The 22,932-nt window shown below is 36.6% G+C and overlaps 1 protein-coding gene across 1 annotated transcript; it reads left to right on the top strand.

Moving 5' to 3' along the window:
- The first annotated feature begins 28 nt into the window (after positions 1 to 28).
- On the top strand, positions 29 to 22,407 carry LOC136800950 (fibronectin type III domain-containing protein-like). The gene is made up of 20 exons (XM_067057562.1): positions 29 to 151; positions 635 to 841; positions 1,181 to 1,663; positions 2,410 to 2,515; positions 2,894 to 3,117; positions 3,546 to 3,684; positions 4,195 to 4,358; positions 7,807 to 7,976; positions 8,371 to 8,485; positions 9,296 to 9,552; positions 9,852 to 10,257; positions 12,537 to 12,610; positions 13,366 to 13,618; positions 14,628 to 14,725; positions 14,889 to 15,423; positions 16,171 to 16,293; positions 17,221 to 17,391; positions 18,238 to 18,375; positions 19,317 to 19,494; positions 20,621 to 22,407. Exons 1-20 carry the CDS (start codon positions 73 to 75, stop codon positions 20,880 to 20,882), a joined length of 4,182 nt encoding a protein of 1,393 aa, XP_066913663.1. The 5' UTR covers positions 29 to 72; the 3' UTR covers positions 20,883 to 22,407.
- The last annotated feature ends 525 nt before the right edge of the window (positions 22,408 to 22,932 follow it).

Here is a 22,932-nt window from a genome sequence, read left to right as displayed (position 1 = left end):
AAAAATGAAATATTGTTTTCTCTTTTAGATGAACAAAGACTAAAATACAGATAAAAAAATATCAAATAAAAAATGATAAAGTTGCTTTTGCTTCTGGCTTTCTGCAGTTCTATTAAAGGCCAGGAAGGTGGAACAGGATCAAACAGTGATGGTAAGATTGCTTAAAAATTCTGAACTTATCATTCACCCTATTAGCGCACCGCGCTGAATCTATAAATATTACTCTCGATGTGTTTGTACGAGTTCTAATCCCATCAACTTTTGCATTAATTTCTTTTGCACATTAATTGCATCATTTGACCAAAGATATATAACAACTTGCACATATATCTTTAATTGAGCTACATTGAACTGTGGGATTGCAACTCATACAAATGTCAAACAAGTTAAAAGCAATAATTATGATGTATGCGCAAATTTCCTTTATAATATTTGTATGTAATTTCTGACTCCTTAAGAAGTTGTTTCAAACTGGAAAAGTTCAATAAGTTTGCTTAAATACATGGTGAACTTATTGCTTTCTTTGATTTCAAAAGAGAAGTAGTTTCAATTTTCTTTAAATTCAATAACGTTTTTATCACAATTATAAATTTATCCTATTCTCAGTTCTATCATGTTCCATATTCAATTTTAGATGAGGTTCCACCTAAAGTGCATCAATTGCTACAATTGACAGTACCAATTGAACTTACGAGTCAAGCACAAGCTGTTGGCGAAGAAGCATTGGTGTTAGAATGTATTGCATCTGGAAACCCTGCCCCAAACATAATCTGGCAATTTAACAAGATAACATTGAATCCAAATGGCCCTGATTTTGATGCTGCAAAATATAGAGTAGCAGGTAATAGTCAACATATTAAGCATATTAAAGATTTTTGTTTTGTTTTTATGTTTGTTTTCTTCCCTTCTTTAAAGGTGCCACAAAAATATTTACATAGTGCTAGTTAAAACAAACATGACAAAAATTCTAAAACATTATTAAGAATTGAACAGAATTTACACAAGCAATATATTTTAATTTTGATGATTTTGTTCTTGAAACCCTCTCAGGAAGTCAATAGTTTTAAGGTGTTAGGGTATTCAAGCTTGTTCAGCTCAGAAATTAAAGAAGTTGATCAGGCCCCTTTCCCCACTATGTTATTCATATGTATATTTCTGTTATTTTCTCTCATCATTTCAGGAAACCGCCTTGAAGTCATTAAACCTCAGGGTCAACTAGGTAGCAACATGCGTGACAGTGGGCCATATAGGTGTCTGGCAGAAAATAAATTTGGAACAGTGTTTCTTGAAAAAGAAATCAAGATTCGTGTGTTAGGTTCCTTTACGGCTCAAAACCAAGAGACAAAAGCTGCATCAAAGTTAAAACCAACGGTTAACAAAAATTTTAGAATTGATTGTCCACCGCATGAGCGCAAAGACGGGTATGGTCTCTCATATCAGTGGGGTTATATCCCAAAGGGTCAAGACACACCACAATACTGGCGACCTGGAAACCCAAATCCGCGTGTCTTTATCAACTACGAAACTGGTAGCTTGCATTACAGTTTTGTTGACAAAGATGACATCAAAGAATCACGGGATATTGGAGGTTTACGTTGTATCTTGGTAAATCATCGATCAAGAATTATGTCCAACCAGCAACTGTTCTGGAACGCATATGAAAGTAAGCTTTACTCTTCATTTGTACCTGTTTGTACTGAAAGTGAATTTGAGAAGTTTCAAGGAGCACTCTCAAGGGTCTCTAAATTAAATATTTTTTGTGCCTTCAAATTTTGTAATTCAAATAAAAAAAGATTCACTTAACTTAATTGATCTGTCACATTCAATTTGCTCTAGTATTCAGTAGTATTTCTTGCGACTGCAGTTGGAATGAAGATGACCAAAAGGTTCCATTTTAGATAACCATCTTCCCATATTCCTCAATTGCTCCAATTACACTTGGTCCTTCTCTTTAATTATAATACAAAGTATCAAGTATAAGCATCGATTTGATATCTTTGGTACGACCCAGTCATGGATTGAACCCAAGACTGAATGGTTAACCAGTTCACTGAGGTTGCCATAGTTACTCTGCAGAACCGTGGTGCAGTGGTAGAGCATCCGGCTACGGTTGGCAAGGTTGTGGGTTCAACCCCTAGCCGGGTCTACCAAGGATTCTCAAAATGGTACTTGATGCCTCTCTGCTTGATGCTCGACAATTAAGAGATGGATCAAGGGTAAGTTGAGAAATACAGGAGGAAAGAGTGGCGCCTTCCCCTACCTTTGGATAGATAGTTATTGAAAGAAGAGCCTTTGAATCACCTCCCTGCACCTCCAACTGTGGTCCCATACTTACTTACTTATAGTTACACTACTTATTTTATGTTGGCCCCTGTTAATTAATTTAAAGTATTATCCCTACTTTTTCAGCGTTAGTAGGATACCAAGAAAAACCAAATTTTGTGGTTAACATGCCAGCCAAAATGACGGCCCCTGTTGATTCTGCTTTCTCTATGTTTTGTGGTGCTCAAGGAAAGTAAGTAGATTTTAAAGTTGCTCCAAATTATAATCCCATACTTTTTAGAGAGTAAGAATCATGCCAACTTTATTAGGAGTTTTAACTATGCCATCTTCAGAATAGTTCCCTTCTTCTTTGTTTTTAGTTGGCTGGCAAATGAAAAATAATTAGGTTCTTAGGCCGGCAAACTCTTAGCAGGCCCAGTGTGCATTGATTAAAATTATTATGCACTTGGGGTGGAGTACCAAATATATAGACTGGCAATTTGTAATTTTTTTTGTTCTTTGAACCAGCAAAATTTGTCGTTCGCTAGGGCAAAATAAGATAAGATGTTTGTTTCAATATATTGTATTTGTGACTATCATAATGAAATTCTTATGCTTTCACTAACAACAGCCCAAACCCTTCATTCACTTGGACGTACCAGGGTATTGAAATCAAATCAAGAACTCCTGGATCAGATGAATTGAATTTTGAATTCTTTCGGTTCCGTGGTATTATGAGACAAGAGCTGTACATCACAAGAATCACCGAGTATTCTGGTGGTACGTTCCGGTGCACAGCTTACAATTCTTTCGGTGGTGGTGCTTCCTTCAAGGAAGGTCAATTGACTGTATATTGTAAGTATATCATGTCTCCCCATTTTTTTAAGGACCTGTAACTATTTGTCTGTTTCTTGGTGAGCTATAAACTACAATACAGTTTTAGAAAATTTAGATTTTGTCAAAAGTTATCATGCCAAACCTTTGTTATTTTTCTATATTTTTTTGGCTCTGGAAATGGAGAGCGGGTTTTGAGCTGCCCAATATTAAAAGAAGCACTTAGGTTTAGGAGTTGTTTTCTGCCCTAAATTTAGGGGGGTCTTCAAATTCTCAGACAACCCTGCAAGGGGGGGGGTTGAAAAAAGCCTCAATTAATAGGTGATTGGCCTTTAGGGGGGATTGATTATATAGGAGGGGGTTTGAACCACCCAGGAAATTATTGGCTTGATCTGAGATAACACATTTCTTTTCATTTTTTTCTATTTGAACTCTTCTTTTCTTCTCAGTCCCACCGAAATTTTTGAAGAGTTTCCCAGATGTGATCGACTTGCCCATTGGAAATCCGTTGGAAATCAAATGCCAAGCTTCTGGAACACCCACACCCAAATTCTATTGGTATCAAAATGGAGCACCTCTTGAGAATGAGTATGTTGAGTTTAAGATTTTTTTAAATCGGTAGTTAGTAGTACCAGTAAATTGAATTCATTATTATTCAATAAAGGAAGAAAATTATTCAAGCCCATTTTTGAAGCTTAATAAAATGGACAATGAGTTCTCTGCCATATTTTGCACGAGAACCAAGGGCCAGCTTTTAATTTTTACCAAATTCGCTTACTGACTTTATCCAAAATAGCTGCATTTTAAGGTGAACTCACTTCTCCCGTTACTTTCAAAAAAGGAAAAAACTCCCTTTTTGATTCTTACTTGTGTCTTTTTTCCTTGCTTATTCATGATATGCACCATTGCAATGTCTTCTAACATTACACCGTGGACCTGCCAACAGCTGATTGGTTACAAGTGACGTATTGACTTATTTTACGTCACCTACAACCAATCAGCTGTTGGGTCAATGGTGTAACGTTGAAGTCATTCCAGTGGTGCATATCATGAATTGATTTTGGGATATAATATGACGATGGCTATTATGATTTTCAGTCCAACCAAGCCCAGAAAGAAGATCACAGGAAGTGAGGACGATGCCACGGAAGGTTCTCTCGTCATCACGGCAGCCGAAGCCAAAGAAGACGATGGAATCTACATTTGTGTTGCCAAGAACGACCTCAACACCATCACGCAATCTGTCTACATCAGAGTTAAAGGTATACAAACGAACGAATAGCGTGGTGGTCATTTTTTGTAGCCTCTGTCAGATTGATACGGACTTTTATCAATACCCTGTCTCGTATAAAGTACACCAAGCACTGTTCCGTCACTTAACATATATCTATAAAGCCCGGAGGGCTAGATGTCGTGCTTCGGCTGAAAAGTTTGTCGTGGTTAGGTAGGAAGTCCTGCCTAGGTCACGTGACATTACAATATAAAATTTCAGCGCTTGATCAATCAGAAGCTTCGCGGGTTTTCGAAAACAATAGCAACAATGTTTTTTCAGATATTCAATTTTTTTTGCTTGCGATGATATCTAGCCCTTCAAGCTTTATAAATCATGTCCCTTTACTTGTTACATAATATTCCCCCAGAGATCATTGGCGATATGGATATCAATTATCACTTTTTGTATTGAAGTTAAGACATTACAAAGTAAGCAAGACCTGTAAAACTTAACAGAGCAACAATGACAACTTTTAGCTGGCATGGACAAAGTTTTAAAGTCACTCTTCAGAATGAATTTCTCTACAGTTTGTACGCTAGCTTTTAATCCTGGCCAACGAAAACCTATTTTTTTGGAAAGTGGCACCCAAATGGTTCGACCACTCGATGTAGGTCAAGACAATTGAAACGGAAAATAACATTGAATTGCATATTTGTGTATATAGTTAGTCTACCGGGTGCGTCAGAAAAAACTTTGGACGTTTGGTGAGCCACTGGGACCGAGCAAAGTCTTTTTGAAACTCGAAACCACTTTTATTAGAAAGAGGATAGTCTAACTTAAATTTTGAGGTATCATTCATTAAATTTGAAACAAAACTTTTTGAGATATTGTTATTTGAAGCTCAAAATTACTTATCAAAAAGAGCAAAAATGCATCAAAAACAGGTAATTAAATTTGATCTCTTTTTTTCTATCTCTCTCTTTCTCTTTTGTTCTGATGTGCACGTTTTTAACAATGTCATTAATGTTTCCACTGGGTAATAAAACATACCAGAGCGGGAATTTGTAAAACAACAATTAAAAATTTTATTTTGGTGAATTTTTGAGAGAATCTATCTGTGAAGAGTGTGATGTATGGAAAAAAATCTCTCTTTCTCAAAATGCCGCGACAACACTGTCTATTGTCACAACATTTAATTACCCATTTTTGACGTTTTTTTACACTTTTCGAAAAGTGAATTTTAACTACAAAAGCTTATAACTTGAGAAATACTTTACCCAACTTAAAAAGCTATACCTCAAAATTTAAGTTAGACTATCCTCTTTCTAATAAAAGTGGTTTTGAGTTTCAAAAAGACTTTGCTCGGTCCCAGTGGCTCACCAAACGTCCAAAGTTTTTTCTGACGCACCCGGTAGGGTTTTTTTTAACACAAGTCGTTGAGAGAGTCCAGATGAAGAAATTTTGATTGGGAAGCTTTTTGCAATTTTATTAAAGTATAATGGGTTGTTTCATTAAATTTCCATACAGGGGGGTGGCCGAACCTTTTCAAGACAAACAAAAGATTCTTAGAAATGTATGTATACCCTGGTATACCCCCTGGAAAAACGCAAAATTTGCAAAAGAACCCTTGGAAAAAATTATTTTCATACCTTGAAAGACAAACTAAAATCAGTCTTTTACCCCCTGTAAAAATGAAAACCAACTCCTTTATACCCTCTGGAAATTCTTCTCGTATAACCCTCTGGAAATGTCCGTCCACCCTCTGCACCTGTATGGATATAAAATGGATAGGCCCAATGTAGCATTAGAAAACAAGGACAAAGTTTACAAACCTTAAAACTGACGTTATACATCACATCTTTTCTCCAACACAGTGAATGTTACCAACTGATTGCATATATTTTTACTTCGCCCAGTTTTTGTAAGATTGAAGAGAATACAAGGTTATCTAAGCCTAGGGATCTAAATGTGGTTTATAAAAATGACGAATTTATCTGACGATCTTATAGAATCCCTTTGCATGTTTTATTGTTTCTTAAGATTCCTTTAAAACCACCAATTGAAAGAAGGTTCGATCACTCATAATACCTAGTCTACACAATAGACAGCTCAAGGCTTTCAGGCCTTACTCTTACGAAGAGTAGGAGTTTTGCGCTCGAAACGAAGGAAGATATCACGTAGCCTACTCAGACCTAGACTAGAGTCAACTTCTGACTGAACTTTGCTTTCTGATGATTTTGATGGCGCTGAATCCAGTGAAGTAGACTAGAGGATATCGCCATCTTGGATTTTTTCACTTTCGTTTTCAAAAATCATAAGAAAACAACAAAACAATAAAATATATTCTAAATCCCCATCAAATTTTATGATATATAAGAAAAACATGAAAATACCTCCAAAATTTGAAAAAGATTGGTTCATTGGTCATGGTTTTATGTTTGTTTTTCTCTAAAAAGGGACTGGATCTAGTGGCATGTATTTGATACCACCTCAAGCAAAGCCAAAAAATCAAGTCGGCCAAATTACACCGGGCCACTTATCAGGGCCATCCAGTCTATTAAAAAGATATAAGTGGCCCCGGGCTAACTCAGACCATGTTCCTAAGTAGCTTATTTAGCTCGGAAACGGGAAATAAAGCCATTCTTTTGGTTATCAGTGACCAATGAGCCTTTCAAAATTTTATTAAAGTCGGCATTGCAGTGACGTAAAAGATAAATTAAACCAATAGAATGGCTTCATCTCGTTGCGGACCGACACGGAACCGTGTAGCATGTAAACGCGATCTCATTCTAGTACTGTGTGTTTCAAAAAAAAAGTGCACAAGTTTGAATTAAAATTGTGAGAAAACTATAAAATGTCATAAATCTAAACTTTTCATTATCAGAAAGGGGAAAGGCTAAATTAAATTGAGCTATCATACATACAATTTGCTTCACGTGTTCAAAAGTTATGAAAAATATTCGAAAATATACTCTCTCTTTTTTGAAACACCTGGTACATAAACTTTTTCAAAAGAGAACGCCTTATCATAGTAGGATTAAGGCTGCTGAGGGTTAACACCGCAATCGAAATTTTTCAGGAAAGAGGTATTTCTGAGTAAGTATTCATAATATGCAACATTGCAATGTCTTCCACTCACCCAATAGTCGCTTGTAACCAATCAGCTGTTGGGTCCATGGAAGACATTGCAATGGTGCATATCATGAATACACACTGATATAGCTTTTACCTGTATATAAAGGCCGATCTCCACTTTCGTGCGACATGAGCGAAAACTTTTTGACGTTTTTGTAAGCTCATTGGTCGGTTGAAAAATGAAGCAATTCCATTGGTCGAAATTGACGTAACGGATGAAAAAAGTAGAACTTCCTTCAACTTTTTTATGACGTAATCTTTCTTCAGGCAAAAAAGGTTGAGAAAAAAACTGTAGCCCATTTCGCGCGAAAGTGGAGACCTGTATGTAACCTTTTTTAACAAATTTATTTTTTTATATATAGAGGAAGCGCCACGTTTCGACGTTCCCTTGGACGACCCCATCTACTTGTTCAAGAACACGAAAATGCAGATCGCCTGTAAACCGTCCGGTGGTCCGATCCCCACCAAGAAGTGGCAGAAAGACGGACAAGATCTCGATACGACCGGATCTGGTCGACACAAATTACTAAAGGTTTATTTTTACATTCTTCATTTTTAGGGAGATTCTTAATTTCTTTGCCAGCATCCTCATGCAAGCCTTAACATTTGGTAGATTAAGATTTTAACGTTAGGTCTCCCCCCCTTGTCACGAGCTAATTTCTTTCTTTCATAACTCTGCCTCGCCTCTAAAAATATCCCATAATGCAAGGCTTTAGTTTCATAGAAATCTCACACTTTCGAAGACTGGGTGTTTCCAGAAAAAAATTGAATAAGGGGGTGGAGGATATCACGTTTTTTGGAAATTTACCTCTCCCCCCGGACATAGTGAATTATGACCCCCCCCTGGACCCCCCCATTATTTTAATGTTAAAGTTTGACTTTCCTACTTAATCGCAGCCCTTAATATCGTTGTGTTTATTATCTAGGACGGCTCATTGGAGATCGAGGATGTCAGTGAAACAGATAAAGGCAAATACACGTGCATTGCTGATAACGCGATCGGATCGCCAGCACAAAGTACTGGAACAGCTGTTGTCTTAGGTAAGAAACCTCGCTTATCACACCAAGCTCAAAATTAGAATTACATCAATTAATAACTTGCAAGTTAAGCCAAAAAATGAACGGAAAATCATCCACTAAAGTCCATACGTTTTTTAGTGTGCACTCTTTTTTGCATGTGAAAATCAAGTCAGCGTAATTTGTCTAATAGCATCCGCACTCGAGATCTCGAGCAAACGTGCCACACTCTGCAAACTGGTACATCTGTAATATTTGTCGTCTTTTTAAACCCTTTGGCCGGGATAAGAAAGGGGAAAATCTGCATTTTTCTATCCAAAAGTTTCTGTATAACTTTAAAGAGTAAAAGCACAGTCGACTTTATCAACCTTCATATTCGTGATATGCACCATGGGAGAGTCATCTGAGAACTTTCAAATTTTTCCACCCAATACGTCACTTAAACAATAGAAAAAGTGACGTATTGGGTGGAACAAAAACAAAGAAGTTGCATAATATCGTGAAGTCATTGCAGTGGTGCATATCATGAATTCAGAACCTTTTTTTTTTCCTCGTCAACAGATAAGGCGGTCGGGTAGCTCAGTCGGTAGAGCATTCGCCTTACAATCTAAGGTTTGTGGGTTCGATCCCTGGTCACCGCAAACTCAGCGGACGAGTAGCTTAGATTGGGTAATCTGATCCAGGCGGTAAGTTACTGGGAGCTGAGAGTAGGTGTAGCGCTCCACTTCAGCATTCGATCTCCCAGGTCTAGCGTAAATAGAAAAGGGGATAGACTCCCTCACTCCCGGCTCCGCCGACAGCCACCAGATGAATATACTCACTTACTTACAATAGATAAAACAATCATCAACCGTCCTATCATTGCTCAATCTCACGAGGTCGGATGGAAATACGCCGTTTTCTACTGTGGTTGTGAATGGGATCCGCGTCTTGATCTTCGCGTTGAATGGTATAAAGAGGGAATCCGCATGGCCAAATTCGACGACCGCATTTATCTTGAGGACCGTGCAACTGGACCACCACGGCTCCTGTATATTACGGACCTGACCATCCAAGACGCCGGAAATTACTCTTGCCATGCCTACACTAAGGTTTGCAATCGTTATTTTTCTTGAAATCCCACATTGAGTATAGCGGTTTCTTTTTCTCAATTCACCCCCTCATCATCAAGCAGCCTCTGACAGTGAGCTGTTTGTGACTATAATTATTGGAATCTCTGAAACAACAACGAAACACCATCATCCCATTTTTCAACCAAGGGGCTTTTAAATTTTCTTTGAAAATAAGAGTTTAAAGATAACTTGTTCGCCTCCCCCCACCATTAATAGTAAAAAAGAAAACATTCATGGGCTTTAATGAAGCCTTCTCGTTTCTCCTTCAAAATTAACAGGTCGGTAACGTCATCTCTGAAGCATGGGCGTCCAATTTGTTAAAGATCAAGGGTCCACCCGAACCGCCCGCAGCGGTCAAAGTGTCAGGAAACTGTAAGATACGTTCAGAAGTCGTCATTACTTGGAAGAAAGGTGAAGAATTGGCTGCAGAGACCAGAGGGTTTTTCATCGAATTTTCAACCAATTCATCATCATCGTTGGGCCGATGGTTTGGGGGAAAGGGAGATCCTCTGATGCCCAACTCTGAGATCAGGGCTACACCAGGGACTCAAGACAGTTATGATGTGACACAGTATTTAGTACCAGGCGCCAACTTGATTTTCCGTGTTTTTGGCTACTCTGATCATTTGGATGGCCGCCCGTCCCGCCCATCTGAAATCGGAAAATGCATCACTTCGCCGGATAGTAAGTAATATTTACTGATTCAAAAAAAAACTCATTTCTTTTCCTAATTGCGGAACGAGCGTTTGAGCGCACGAAGCGCGCGAATAGCGAGCGGAGCATCCTTTGCCTAGATATGCGAAAAATTTTGTTGTATATACTTGATCCGATCGAAAAATTAGCAAGGTTACAAGTGAAATATCGCTTTTGCTAAACGAACGCGTATAATATCACTTTTGCTAAACGAAAGCCAAAAGTCATGAATCGAATTACTGTGGTATTTTTATTGACCGCCACAAAAAATGGTCTTATTATTCCTTAATGGATTTGATGTTTTGTTTCCATTTTGTTGGTTTGGAATGAGAGATGCAATCTCTTGAAAAACAGGACATTTGAGATTTTCTTCAACGCACGTTTGAAATGTGGATCGACTCTTAGGTTCCAAATAAACGGGCGAGGAGGGGGGGGGGGGGGTTCGAATAAACGGGGGGGGGGCATATTACCGGGATGTGGGGGGCTTAAATTGTACTGCTGAAAACCCAAAAAAGGTAAATATAGGCAAAAATCTGGCTATTTAGAGCAAAATAAGGTGCCTTCTCTTCGACAGCTGAAAATATTCTTAAAAATTGATAAACGGGGAGTCCTAATAAGATCCAGGGGGTGGAAAATTAACAAGCGGGGGGCGTTTATTTGGAACCTAAGAGTAAGATACTTTGATTTTTGACCCTTTTCCAATATTTTATACATGAAAGTATGCAAAGTTTTGGGATGAGCTGGAGTTTTTACAAGATACTTTACTAATTGGTCATTTGAAGTGATAGAGATGACGCGTTCTTTAGAAAAAGCAACAAAATTGTTTTATTACTGGTTAACGACCAACCAAATCAAATAAGAGCTTGTAAAAACTCCAGCTTGTCCCAAAGTATTTCATCCCTTTTTGAAAATATAAAATTTCCTTTGGTTTTCTTATTGTAAAATATTCTCTTTTTTGTCATTCTTTCATTTCAGATAATTGCCCTTTTTAGCTAAATATTTCTGGTATATGAATGATATAATAATGCACTATCCAAAGGGCTTTTGATATGTTCAACAACATTCTGCTCGGCGGTTTAAACAAAAAATCAGGAAACTAGGAATTGAGCTGTGACATGGCCTAATAAAACGTACTCCAATTGTACTGATAGAAGCCAGCGCAGCGAGCGTTAACTTTTGAAAGAAGCGGGTGCAGTGAGTTAACGATACTTCTCTTTGCAAAAACGAAACGCTCGTTCCGCACCCCCTTTCATGTTGATTACAGAAAGTATCGTGTTCCGCGTGCGTGTTCGAGTTGTAGAGACTTTAGCTATATTCTATTGATATATTGAAAGTGTGTGACTTTTTTTAAAAAAGTAATTAACTATTAAACGTTTAAGTTCTCTTACTACTGGACACATGTCAAAGGTAAAAAAAAAAAAAGGTTGGTAAAAAATAGTAAAAAGTGCCGTTCTGGTGATTCTTTCCTTGCCTTCACATGTTGTATATAGCTTACCCAACACCGAAGTCTTTTCATGATTTGGTTACGATGGAGTCGTTTATTATCTGTGTTATATATAGTAATACTTTAATGTGATTAAATCTTCTCTGTGATTAAATTTCGCAGAAGACATTAGGTGTTCTATGAAAATCACTGACCTACACAGGAAAAAGTATGGAAATCACATGCTTGGTAAAACTGATTTCCGAGCATTTGATCCTGCAAAAAATCACAAGCGTGTGAAAATACAATTCACAAGCCATCTTTTCTCGACTTATTAAATGGGGTGTGACTAGATCTAAAATCACAAATAGGATTGTTTGTCTTTCTTAGAGAGAGAGGTTTAATACCCTAAAAGTAATTGACTTATATTCTATTTAACAAGTAAGAAAAGATGGATTGTGAATTACATTTTCACACGCATGTGATTTTTTGCAGGATCACATGCTCGGAAATTGGTTTTCACACGCATGTGATTCACGGATTTTTTCCTGTGCTATATATACCCTGGACCAAGTTTCCAATCCCGGCCAAGCAAAATCTTTGATCAGAGTTTCTTAAATAGTGGTACCCTAATGGAAATGCGTCGAGATCGCTAGACCTACTTTACCTCGAAAACTTTCGATGATGTAGCGCCGGTAGACGTTAATTTTGAGCACTGCAATGGCTTCTTTACGGGTACCAACGCAAAAAAAACTTCGATCAAAGATGGCAGATATAGCTTGGTCCAGGGATATATAAAGATCAGTGATGAAAATACGATAATTTTTGACTTTCAATCTTTTTCTAGCACCCACAATGAACCCGGTAAACGTCACAGGTACTTCTAAAGGACAGGAAGGAAAACTCTACGTTCATTGGAGAGTAAGTCATGTTTGTCATCGTGTTTCTCGAGACGGTTCGATTTAAAACAACTGTAATGTTTTTTTAAGGCTACGTCATATATCTTCCTTCGTTTCGAGCGTAAAACTCCTACTCTTCGGGATATGCGCACTGCTCTTGTTTTAAATTTTGAATTTCTCTGGATACATCGCATGCGCAATGCAAAGTTTTTTTAAAGGAACAATAGAGAGTTTCGAAACCTAAGCCAATCAACAACATTCTTTTATTTGAAATCTCTTTTGATAAACATCTTTTTTTTCAAGTTTTCTATTATGTTTAAACCTATTAAAAAGCGAATTCCCGGTGGGGGTCACTAGTGTCCGCTTATTGCAGTGATTTTTTCCTTATATTTCGTAGTTTTTTCACATAAAAATATTATTGATAACAATGCCCACCATCAAGCATGGTTCAATTGTCAATAAAACTGATTTCTGAAGCTGGAACTTTCTAAAAATCGCCTGAACAGCCGAGAATCTCTGGAAAAACGGTTTCTCTTGAATTTCTGGAGCTGTACTTTATACTTTTCATGAAATTTTGCGAAATGGCAATATCTAAAATGTGACGGAGCCTGATTTTTGGAGAAAAAAATTCCGGCTAAATATGCCGGGAAAACTGGTGTTTGGAGATTTTGTCATTAGATTTTTCTGGATTTTTGCACAAAGATATAAATTAGTCCGATTCAGGTAGGCCCAATATACATTGTGCTTGTTTTAATTAATCTTTTCGTTTTTCATTAGCCAATCGCAGACGTCTATTACGGCGCGCCCAATTTCTATTACATTGTTGGCTACCGTCAAAAAGCGGAAGCTGGCACCACACCCCCTGATTTCGCGAAAGAACGAGTAGACAAAAACTTGACGTACGCAAGCGAGTTCGAAATTCCGTCAACGTCGCCGAACGTCGAATACGAATTTTACGTTCAATCTGGTAATGAGAAAGGATTGTCGAAAGTCGAACCCGCCATTCGCTCAGCGAAATCCGGTGACAAAAGTAAGTCGTATTATTTCATTCTTTCTTATTTTTTTCCACTTGTGGAAGAATTCTCCGTTTTCATCTTGACACTTTGAGTTTCCCGTATTGTATCAGTTGTGTGCGGCCTTCCGAATCACCTTACACAAATTTTTTAGATAAGCAACCCCAATCTTCTGCTCAGGGCTGACTTTGCTTAGCATTCTAGCTCAATTTCTGAGAAATTTGTTTTGACCGCCCCTTATATTGTACCATAATTTATTTACTTATTGGGTCAAGGGCTACCGTTCATCATGGTCAGATTATCTAGTTTTGTTTATCATACCTTCTCAAATTCTTTATTTGTATATTTAACCTATCGCCCCTTATGAAACTATGCAAAAACATTCCAGAGCTAATTTATTGAGTAAACTAAATGTTGGTGAATCAAGGATCCAATACCAAATTGAATGAACAGTTGTGGGGACGGGTGGACATTTTTTTCTTTATAAGCAACCAGGTTGCTAAGCCTCGAGCCCTGAAACCAGCCATATTTTTTACTTTCTCCTAAAGTAAAAGCTTTTTAAAGTCTATTTCAAATTAGCTGGCAGTGTTTTTTCAAACTTCAATAATTTTTGATAGAATTTGAATTAGTTAGCGGTTCTGTGCTCGTTAAAAAGATTCCGGAGTGTGGAATATTATCAAAAAAGAAAAAATTGAAGAAAATGGAAGATAAACATTTTTTCTGACGTTCATTTACTTAAGGCCGGTATCCACTTTCGTGCGAAATGGGCGACAGTTTTTTTCTCAACATTTTTTGCCAAAAGAAAAGATTACGTCGTTTCGCGCGAACAAAAAATAAGTTGAAGGAAGTTCAACTTTTTTCAACCGTTACGTCAATTTTGACCAATGGAAAATTCATTTTTCAACCGACCAATGTTCTTACAAAAACGTCAAAAAGTTTTCGCTCATGTCGCGCGAAAATGGAGACCGGCCTTTATAGCTTAAGACTGCGTTTACATTCACTCACTATTTCTCTGTTTTACTTTAGGACCGGATAATCCACCAAGGAACGTTCGCGTTACAGATATTTCGCGTTTCTCCGTCCAACTGAACTGGGATCCCGTCGAAAGAGCTACATCATACAGGGTAAACGCGAAACTATATAGATTATATTTTTCTTATCAAATACGAGATTAATGTAAGCAACGGAATTATTTTGTACAATGGGAGATCAATTGGGCTTTAATTCTCTAGATTTCATATTTGAATTCTATTCTGATATTTGACATTTTGACGCTTATTTTTTCAGATCAAATATTGGAATGTCACTGATGCCGAGGCTCTTCGGGGCCGATCTCGCCGTGGTGCCAACGATCCTATCGTTTACCAATACCAGTACTCAGACCAACCAAACTTCGGCGTTCTGATCAACATGACCGCTCAAGTCGAATTTCTTGCATCCGTTACCGCTATCAACTCCGGCGGTATGAATGAGGAAGAATCGAATGTTGTTTCATTCAAAACGGAGCCCCGTATCCCCGGAATCCCGTCCAACGTTCATGTCTCAGTGTACGGGCGATCCGCCCATATCAACTGGCAACCGCCAATCCACCCTAACGGCTATATTGAACAATACGAGGTTTCATGGCAATATAACCAAGATGCTGGTGTTAGTCAAACGCAAGGCAGAACCCGTATTACCAAAGACAGACGTTCCCGCGAAGCTTACCTGATCGATATTTTCCAACCGTACACGTATTACGATCTACAGCTGTCCGCCCGTAATCGCGTCGGTGACGGTGAACGATGGGAACGTATCCTGTTCACTGTTAGTGACCCGGACAGTAAGTTCTCTCAACAGTTTTAATAAAGTCTTTATCCCTGTATCTATTACGCTACCAGCTTATTTTTTGTCTGTACATAGACCCAGTATCTATGCTAATTTTAAAATTCATTGCCATAGAGGGTCTGTTGTCATTGTCTTTTTTCATTTGAGATTTTTCAAACCGACCGCTGCGATGAAGTGTTGGTGAGAGAGGGGGAATTTTTTATCAAACAGACAATGCGCACAGAGTGTACTACGAAGCGATAAACCCGAGGTCCACTCTGGTACAGAGTAGCTTATTCTTGCCACACGTTTGATTTATAGCCATTGTCGATCGTAGGTTTTTACATGCGTTAATCTAAATTCCACTCATATTCCAATGTTCAGATTTTAACTTTTTTAAATCTTACAGTAGTCTTCGAAAGATTTTATTTTTCAATACTTTGAATACGTTCATATTGTCATGTAATGGGCTTTTCCAGAAAAAAACCGTGCACATCCTGTTGAGGAGGTCCAACCTTTTTTGACCTACCCCCTTGGAATTCCAGGCAGTTTTAGGATCATACCCCTCTGGAATTCCGAATTCCGAATTTTTACAAATTCATTACCCCCTTTAGAATTCCGCTTATTTTTTAAAAGGGGGTGCACGATTTTTTCTGGAAAAGCCCAATGTGAACCATACTTTGAAAAATTGATGTTTCCAAAAACTATTTTCAAAAAAAAAAAAGATGGTACGATTTTTATTGTTTTTTCTTCAATATTTCAGTCCCTGGCAAGCCAGGAGCACCACGAGCTAAACCTTTCGATGACACAGCAATCAATATCACTTTCCAGCGACCAACGTACGGAGGATTGCCGAAATACTTCGAAGTCTACTACCGACCAAGAGGTAATCGAACAATTCATATATTTTGCAAAATAAACAGTGTTTAAAAGTTCTTAAAGAGAGACTTTTTCGTCTCGAAATTCTTACGTTACGAACACCACTTGCCCCATTTTGAATTTATTACCATGGTGATTAACTCCCAGCGGATTTATTATTAAACTACTTCCTATTCATAAAAATTCATTTAATGTCTCAAGAGACATAATCAACTTGGATTTTGTTTGAATACGAGGCAAGTGATGTTTATGACGTAATTTATGAAAAGGTTTTTTAGTTTTTAGTTTTAGTTTTTATTGAATATTTATACAGGATTACGCAAACAGTTACAAGTATCTGATATTACCTTTGGTCCTGTTATAAATCTAAAATAATAAATAAATTATAAGTTAAATAAAAGGCATGCTGGCATAGTTTACGAACGTATTGAATTTGGCTATGAAAAAGCACTTGAAAATTAATTATTTGAATGAGGAGTTAAATTCGCTATGAAAGTAGAAATTACGATGTTAGAGGTAATTCGCCAAAATTTTAATCTGCTAATTAGCTGTGTAGAATCCATTTTCCGCCTTTCTAGGCAGTTTCCGTCTTGCTTGGATCACTGAATAAAGCGAGCCTGCTCTTAAAAATCAGTTTCTTAAGTGTGCACTGCGACTGCCTCTGTTGAAGAAAACAGAGATGAAGAAAAAGCTATTTCGTTGTTCAAAATCTGACGTGACAATTTAGATTTTTATAAAACGAGGTATTGGGCTATAATATATACATTTGACGCTCTCTAATTCGACTTTCTACTATTCGATAGGCCCTTATTCGAGAAGCTCCCTTATTCGATGAAAATCCAATTCCCCTTGAAGATCGAATTAGAGAGTGTCAACTGTATATGTTCATATAGAAGAATTCTAAGTGATATTTTATTGAAACTTTTTTTTTTAGGACAATACTACCAAGTCCCTAAAATCTTAAAACAAGAGTTCCCTAAACGAGCATGGATCTTGGTGACAGGTCTAGACTTTTTGGTGTACGACTTCTGGACAGTTGGCGTGAACGATATGGGGCAGAGTGAGACCAGTGACGTCACTGAACAACAACCATTACGCAAACTGAGTAAGTTGACGCGTTGTCCAACACGAACGCACTTCTGCGAAAAGAGACACTTTTTGTTGTTTCTTTGGAATATAACTTAATGTCCACTGAATCAAACGCATTGCACACTTTATTGTGTCTCAAAATTGAATTTTTTTCCAATTTAAAATCTTAGAAATTAAAAGAAACCAAACCAAAAGAGGCTAAGATAGACTCACCCCGCAAAGGAATCAACCTTGCTCCTAGAACAAATTTCCACAAATTTTAGCCTGTAGAAAAGCTCTTTAACGTGAATGAAGGCTAGAGGTAATTCGCCTGGCATTATCTAACTATTCTTAATCTCGCTAATACCTCACGCATATCCTGAATAAGGCCTAAATAAGGATGCTTATTCGAACTCGTAAGGGAAATATGATTTGTTCAAAGTACTGAGAGATTCGAATTCCAAAGAAATTATGGATGTTTTCCCTTGACAGGGACTGAGAATTTGATCGACTTATAGAAAGGTTCGAATAATGGGCTGTTCCATTCCAAAACATCATACAAGGGGGTAGACGAACCCTTTCAAGGCACAAAAAAATTATTGAAAATGTGTCTGGAAAATGGCAAAATTTGCAAAAATATCCTCTGAAAGAATTCTTTTCCTACCTTTAAAGTGAGGTTGGCTCACTAAAATCAGTCTTTCACCCTTTGGAAATTTTTGATCAAGCTTTTAACCCCTTAAAAGATTGAAAATTTCTTCTCCGATTACCCTCTAGAAATGTTCATCCACCCCCTGTATGGATATGAAATGGAATGGCCCAATAGTAGCTCGAATCAATGAGTTTTCACTGTAATTTCTATTTTTCTTTCCTCTCATTCGTATAGAACCGCAAGCGCACGCATCAGATTTTCCATGGTGGAGAAGCAACTGGTTTGTGGCCATCACTCTCTGTACCCTTTTCATCCTCATCACCATGATCACTGTCATCCTTCTCCTCAAAGGTGGTCCTAAGACCTACAGACGTAAGTGTGGACACTGTCTTCATTTATCGGGATGAGCTGGAGTTTTTATGAGATACTAATTGGTCATTTTAAGTAATAGAGATGACGCGTTCTTTAGAAAAAGTAACACAATTTTTTTATTGCAGGTTAGCGACCAACCAAATCAAACAAGAGCTCGTAAAAACTCTAACTTATCCACATTATCTACTATATTGGCCCTAACTTAGCACCGGCCCTTGTTATGCCAAAGCTCAATCATTTTCCATTTTTAGCCCACTCCTAATTTGATTCCGATTCCGATTCCGATTCCTTACGCCTTCCTTGTTACGCCAGCCTTTGTTACGCCAGCCTTTGTTACGCCAGCCTTTGTTACGTCAATGATGCCATTTACGTAAAAAGGGCCAATAAGTTATAACAAAGAATTCTTTGGTTATAAGAGGTTTTTAACGGAACAAATATATAAACATAAGAATAAAGGTTTTAGCTTATCGCTAAAAAAACAATACATTGTAACGAATAACAAAAAGGTCTGATACAGACAAACAAGGGAAAGCGGAAAACAAAAATGAAATAAGAACTAAATAACCAAACAACGGTCTAGAGAGACTCGCATGGCTTCAAATGTTTGGCAAATTTTCAGGGTTTTTATTTGAAAGATTGAGTGTGAATTCAGTTCTAAGAACAAAATAATCAACCCAGGCTCTGTTTAATTTGTTGGGAACTATTAAAACACAAAGAATTGCCCTCAAAGTGGGCTTTTTTCTGTTAATAAGGGCCTATGGCATTGATTCTCATGGCTACTCATGTACAAGAATTAGGATTGAGTTTCAAAATTCAAGCAAAGATCAAGTTTCGGGCACCGTTATCCGGTAGCAGAAAAGACCTGGAAATTTGCCTGCAGTCCTTATCATCATTTCATGTATTGTACTTCTCATAAGCGGAAATCTTTTCTTTATTCTCAGGTCTTGCAGAGACGAAACAAGATAAATACAACAACGGCTACAATACTGGCGGCAGTGGATACAACGGCTCCTCGATGCCAATGCAATCGAAACCACCTCAACCGTCGGGCGCCGGTGTGGCGTACGGTGCTGGTGCTGCTGCTGCAGTCTCCAACGATCGTTATGACCGAAACGTCTCGTAAGTTGAAAGATGCTCGTTTCTGATCAGTTTTGAGTTATAGTATCATTTTTTAAAAGTTCTAAGTTTAAAAAATATAAAAACAATCCCAGCGTTAGATTTCGGAAATCTGGAAGTGCTGAGTTAATAAGCGTATTAAGAACATTTTGCATTGAAAATCACGAAGAAATGAGAAGGGCCGAGCCAAAATTTACTGATTCTTGTAAAAACTTTCGTTTGGAGTCCCGAAATCTTAGCAATTTCCGAGTTGCGAATTTTTGACTCACTAAACACACTCAACTCTAAGTCAATTTTTCATTTTCGTAAAAGGAATTTCGAGTTAAAATTAATTATTTCAAGGGCTCTGACCGTAGTGAATTTTTATATTTGCCACTCACAAAATATAAAGTTCTACTTGATTTAGCCCACAAAACTGTGGCATGTTATATACATTTTCTGTTAGGCCAATTATCCGTGAGTCTGAAAATTTAAGAATCGCAATGAAAAAATTTGATGAAAAAGTAAATGAAGACTTTTGCGAAGAAGAGTATTTCAACTTTGAAGAGTTTAGTTTCGGCGAAGAAAAAACATTTTGAAAAGTTTTATGTGGTAGATGGTGTATTTTTTTATCGAACTAGAATTATTTTTTCGGAAAATTTTTTCTAAAAGCTTATTTGCTTCAAAATAGTGCTTTTTGACCAATTTTCCATTCCAATTTTTCATAGAAAAACAGCCATAATTTTTTATGCATTAATTTAGAAAAATTTTCCGAAGAATTTAAAACAGTTCAATTCTTTGCGGACAGTTTGAAAAAAATTCGAAACAAAAACGTCAATTACCCATTAAAACTTAGCACTTTTTATAAAAGAAGGTAATGCAACATATTATTAACGTCTTTTTAAAGTTCATAACGTCATTCTTGCAATTAAATTCTTAATTACTCTTAAGGGGTTTCATTAAAAAGCAATTTATAAAGGCAATTCTTTGTTGAAAGTGTAAAAGAACCTAAAACATAACTTTTAAGTTCAAATACTAAAATCAATTTTCCGACTATGGTCAGAGCCCTTAAGTTAACTTACTCGAAAATTGCTAACGCGAAGATTCCAGGCCTCGTTTATTGACACTGCAATTTTTTTTCTTTGAACAGAGCCAGCGAGCCTGAAGATCATGATGCTCCACCACCACGTTATTCAAGTCAAAGCTCAATGGAGAAGAAAGAACCCTATTCTGGATCCGAAACCGGTTCCGAAACGGGTAGTGAAACCGGATCGGATTACAGTGATACCGGTTCGGAAACCGGATCGGATTATTCGGATGAAGACGGATCATATTATTCGGACGAAGAAAAGAAAAGATCGGACAGCGAAGAAGAAACAGGGGACGAGGAAGATACTTCCACTTTCGTTTAGAAGGCGAAAAAGAAAACGAATCTACAAATCTTCGAATGACTCAATGTTTTTTATGGATGTTGACAAATGAATAGCAATGATTGATATCCACACTACCATCTCAACATAATAAGCAAAGTTTTCATAAAAAAAAAGATGGATGCAATTGATGTTTATATGGCATTTGTTGATTAAAAAGGACATGAGACTGGGATTAATGGGCTAATGTTATCCGATTGGTGGATTGGTGAATGAAATATCTGGATTGCATTTTCAAAACAAAAATCTCAGATCAATGAAATAGGTTACCTAGTGACATTGACTAAAAAGAGACTTCTTCGTGTGTATATACCCTAAATGAATGGTGTTGGATAATACTGGATAATACCCTATTTACACTTTGTCAAGAAAAATATATTGATTCCCATTAGATTTTTTTTGGCAGATGCATTTTTTTTACATTTACAAAACAATATTTTTATATTCTACTTTTTTTCTTGTTTATAAAAACATTATAATCCAGGGATTTTGATTCTAATGTGATGTGCTGGTCTTTATATATAGGTTTAATTTTACAGTAGAGTCTCTTTAACTCAAACCTCCATAACTCGAAATTTCTTTAACTCGAACATTTTGTGTTCCCGTGTTGGTTCAAGTCATAGAGACTCGACTCTATATAGATTTGCAAGATTTCGGACAATTTTTCGATTCGATTATTATCGATTTCAAAAATCGATTTAACTCTAAAAAAAACATCGCTTTAATTGTCCAGACTTATCTTTTGAATACTAAAACCTTCAGAAAATGGACGCCGGTTTTTTAATTCTCTAATTCTATAGGTTTTTTTTTGTATTCTATGTTATTTTTTTCTAAAATTTCTATAAATAAAAAAATTTGGAGGTAACTTTTTGATTTTATGTACTTAAGCAACTTTTTTGTTATAATTATAAATTCCAAAAAATAACTTTTTTTTGTATTTACAACTCGTTTTAAAAACTAATTTTATTATTTTTTAACAAATCACACCATTTTTTTTTTGTAAAGTAGCATCGAACCTGGGCCTCGCTCATGTCTTTACTTTCTGGATAATTTATATTAGCTGAAAAATCTTCCTGTCCAGTGAAAATGTCAAAAGTTTCAAGCTCATCAAAATATTGAAGGTTTTGTTTTTAAATAAGATTGATATCGTTTGCTTACTCATCAATTTTAATTAACAAGCTTTTTCACATAGAGTTGACAAGAATGTGGAGTAATATTGGTCAGAAAGAGGAAAAGAAAAACATTTTTTGCTTTAATCAGCACAACATAACAATAAGCAGACACTGTCCTGATATGAAATATGTGTCTGATATGAAACGGGAGCACTTATGTAAAAATAAAACCAATATGACCAAATAGATCCAATATATAGGTTACATTACTTTGAAAGAGCGAGGCTTCAAAATTAATGTTTTTATAATTTTACAGATTATTAGTTAGGTTGGTAACATTTTTTTGTAAACTTAAAAAGAGGATAATTTCGAAGACATTTTCCTTATACCCCTTATTATATGTTTTAAATAAAAGACTAGTTGTTTCCTAACGTCCACATTTAGAAAAATCTTGGAGAAACCAAGAGGAAACAAACTATATAAGAACATAAGGTTTCGCTGGCCAAAATGTTAAGAACAAGTTAAGTTAAGATCATTTTAAGGCTTTGTGGACTCACAAACACCCTATTTCTTAGGAAAATGGTCAAAATAAGAACATGTTAAGAACATTTTTAGGCTTAAAACTCAAAAAGTTAAGAACATCCGAAGGCTTCAAAAATTTTGGATGTTCTTATAAAAAAACGTGTATATTTTTTGTATCTGTTTGTCATTGGGAATCCAAGACTCTAATGATCCGGTAATATCAATGGAGATTATTTTCAGGGGCTACACATTTTTTTTATAAGAATAATGTCTTTTGGAGGGTGAGCATTGTTCTTATTTTTCTTTTGTTTTAAAAAATAGCCCTATTGTTCTAACTACGAATTCTCACCCTGATATTCTTATAGCAGTTATTCTCATAAAAAAAGCTTGTATCAGAT

This window comes from Clytia hemisphaerica, unplaced genomic scaffold (assembly GCF_902728285.1).
Source record: "Clytia hemisphaerica strain Z4C2 unplaced genomic scaffold, Clytia hemisphaerica genome assembly, whole genome shotgun sequence".
NCBI lineage: Eukaryota > Metazoa > Cnidaria > Hydrozoa > Leptothecata > Clytiidae > Clytia > Clytia hemisphaerica.
This window is presented reverse-complemented; position numbering and strand designations above follow the sequence as displayed.

Coding starts and splice junctions, on each gene's coding strand:
- LOC136800950 (XM_067057562.1), top strand. CDS start 73: ATGATAAAGTTGCTTTTGCTTCTGGCTTTCTGCAGTTCTATTAAAGGC. Junction 9,553..9,851: donor CTTGCCATGCCTACACTAAG/GTTTGCAATCGT, acceptor CAAAATTAACAG/GTCGGTAACGTCATCTCTGA. Junction 15,424..16,170: donor CACTGTTAGTGACCCGGACA/GTAAGTTCTCTC, acceptor TCAATATTTCAG/TCCCTGGCAAGCCAGGAGCA.